Raw genomic sequence first — 2,216 nt, 5'->3', positions numbered from 1 at the left:
TTAATTTCTCTCTTTAAAATTCCTTTCTTCCATAAAATTGTTTAACCTTTTTAATGCAATTTCTAGTGTATGTTCACTCATATTTGCAAAACAAACCCTGAACCACCCAGGTTCAGAACAATGACAGGATGAACCAGGTGAAATGTTAAGCTTCACCTCATGAACAATTGATCTCCATAACTCTAACTCACACTCTCGTGTCGGTTCTTCGAGGAATGGACTTAAATTCATCCAACAAAACAAACCTGCATTTCCTTCCAAACATTCAATCCCGGCTTTCCTTAGCCCCTTGATGATCAAGTCGTATCGTTTCCTCAGCCTTTCTCTGTTAGTCCTGATGTAATTCGCGGTAAATTTTTTGTCTGACAGCATTGCAGCTAACAGATACTGAGTCTGAGAAGATACTAATGTGAAACTAGACATTCTTCTTGCAGTTGTGACAACCTTATCATTGTAAGAATACAATGTTCCTACTCTGAAACCGGGTAGTCCAAGATCCTTTGACAGACTGTAAACAATGTGTACTCTCTCTGCATCTCTGAAGTTTCGAGCTTCGAGTACTTCTGCAATACTGGTAAAGTCTTCAGGGGAGAAAACAGAACCTGAGTAGATCTCATCTGATACAAGATGGATGTTTTTACTCGAAACAAAGTCCAATATCTCTTCCAAGACTTTTCGGTTAATAGTAGCACCTAAGGGATTCGACGGGTTTGTGATCAGAACTCCTCTTACTTTCATTTTCAAAGCTTCTGCTCTGCTGTATGCATCCTGTAATGCTGCAGGAGTCACCTGAAAGCCGTTTGAGCTATCGCAGTGAATTGGAACAATATTGACACCAGTTCTCCACCTCAAATCTCTATCAAATCTGAAGAAAGTACAGAAAGATGTATGATTAGTTTACCAGAATAATCGAATAAATAAACATTGCATGTTGAATTACTCAACATTGCACTTGATTTAACAAAGCGTGTTTTAAGGCAAGGTTCGATCTCTTACCCTGGATAATAAGGAGTTGGGACTAATAGAGCATCTCCAGGGTCGGCGATAATGAAGGTTAAGAGTTCGTTTGCAGCAGTAGCTCCTGCAGTTAGGACAATTCTGTTGTAATCAAACTTTACTTTTCCTCCTCTAATTTGTTCCATGAAACTAGCCATTGCCTTTCGAAACGATGATAGTCCATGGTAGTCTTGAAACAAAGCATTTTCTCGAAATCCAGCACTTTTTGCATTGCCCCAGCTACTCGATTCTGAGTGTTGTTCTAAGTATTCTTCCAGGATATCGAAAGAAACCTGTTCAAGAAAAAAATAACAAGCACAATGAGCAACCAAGTCCCAAAAAAAAAAAAAAAAAAAATGTATTGTACATACTGTACTCTTTTATTGTCACACCATTTCATTTATTGTGTTGAAACTACTCACTTGATTTTCAGCTAGTCCCATCTGAATAACACCGGTGGGATTCGTTATTTCCTGATAAGGGTCTTCATCATACGCTTTCCATCCAGCGAAATAAGGAGAGTCTTCTCCATGTGTATCAGAAACTGCAATTTTTGACAACTCGACGGAAGCTGGTTGCTCAAGCTCAAGAATAGCCATAGCTTAAATTCAAGACAGTACACTGAATAATGTGATCTTTATTTAGTGTAAGTCTAGAAAGATGAAAGATATGTCGTAGGAGAGAAACTTGTAAGTTATACCGCGAGATAGGTAGAGAGAGTTCGATAAACTGTTTGATGCAGATTAGAGACTAAAAGCATTGGTATATATAGGTAGGGTTTCACAGAAGACAAGTTCTCTACAACTAACAAGTTAAAGGCAATAAAATATATGCAAGAAAAAAGAGTGAAGAGACCAATGATTGATTAGTAATGTAAGCAAGATCAAATCTTACCTTTTACATAATACGCTTTTATTTGTCATGACAACTGTGAGTTGCAGTAGTCTCTGAATCAGATCCTATAAAATTTGGTGGTTGAGCTCACTGACTCGTTTTCCAAATTTTTGTGGCTACACCATGATAGAATATACAAATTGGGCTTAAATTTTAATTATCAGCTTAAACTTTTGATTTAGTATATTATTTTTCATGAATTTAAATTATTTTTACGGGTTAAAACTTATTTTTACAAATTCTCTATAATATTTTATTCATTATTTAAAATTACTTATTAAAATTTATTTTTATTGATTATTTTTGTTGAAATTAACTTATCTTTA

The 2,216-nt window shown here is 35.7% G+C and overlaps 1 protein-coding gene across 1 annotated transcript; it reads right to left on the bottom strand.

The window, feature by feature from the left end:
- Positions 1 to 1,595, bottom strand: LOC110716943 (1-aminocyclopropane-1-carboxylate synthase 7-like). Its single transcript, XM_021895593.1, has 3 exons — positions 1,419 to 1,595; positions 997 to 1,289; positions 1 to 865 (listed from the first exon to the last, which is right to left on the bottom strand). The coding sequence occupies exons 1-3, from the start codon at positions 1,593 to 1,595 to the stop codon at positions 1 to 3; spliced, it is 1,335 nt and encodes a 444-aa protein (XP_021751285.1).
- Between the last annotated feature and the right edge of the window lie 621 nt (positions 1,596 to 2,216).

This window comes from Chenopodium quinoa, unplaced genomic scaffold, assembly GCF_001683475.1.
Source record: "Chenopodium quinoa cultivar QQ74 unplaced genomic scaffold, ASM168347v1, whole genome shotgun sequence".
Taxonomy (NCBI): domain Eukaryota; kingdom Viridiplantae; phylum Streptophyta; class Magnoliopsida; order Caryophyllales; family Amaranthaceae; genus Chenopodium; species Chenopodium quinoa.
This window is presented reverse-complemented; position numbering and strand designations above follow the sequence as displayed.

Excerpts from the sequence above, each read along its gene's own strand:
- LOC110716943 (XM_021895593.1), bottom strand. The coding sequence starts at position 1,595 with ATGGCTATTCTTGAGCTTGAGCAACCAGCTTCCGTCGAGTTGTCAAAA. Across the intron at positions 1,290-1,418 it reads TGGGACTAGCTGAAAATCAA|GTTTCTTTCGATATCCTGGA; the intron begins GTGAGTAGTTTC and ends TTTCTTGAACAG. Across the intron at positions 866-996 it reads CCAACTCCTTATTATCCAGG|ATTTGATAGAGATTTGAGGT; the intron begins GTAAGAGATCGA and ends TACTTTCTTCAG.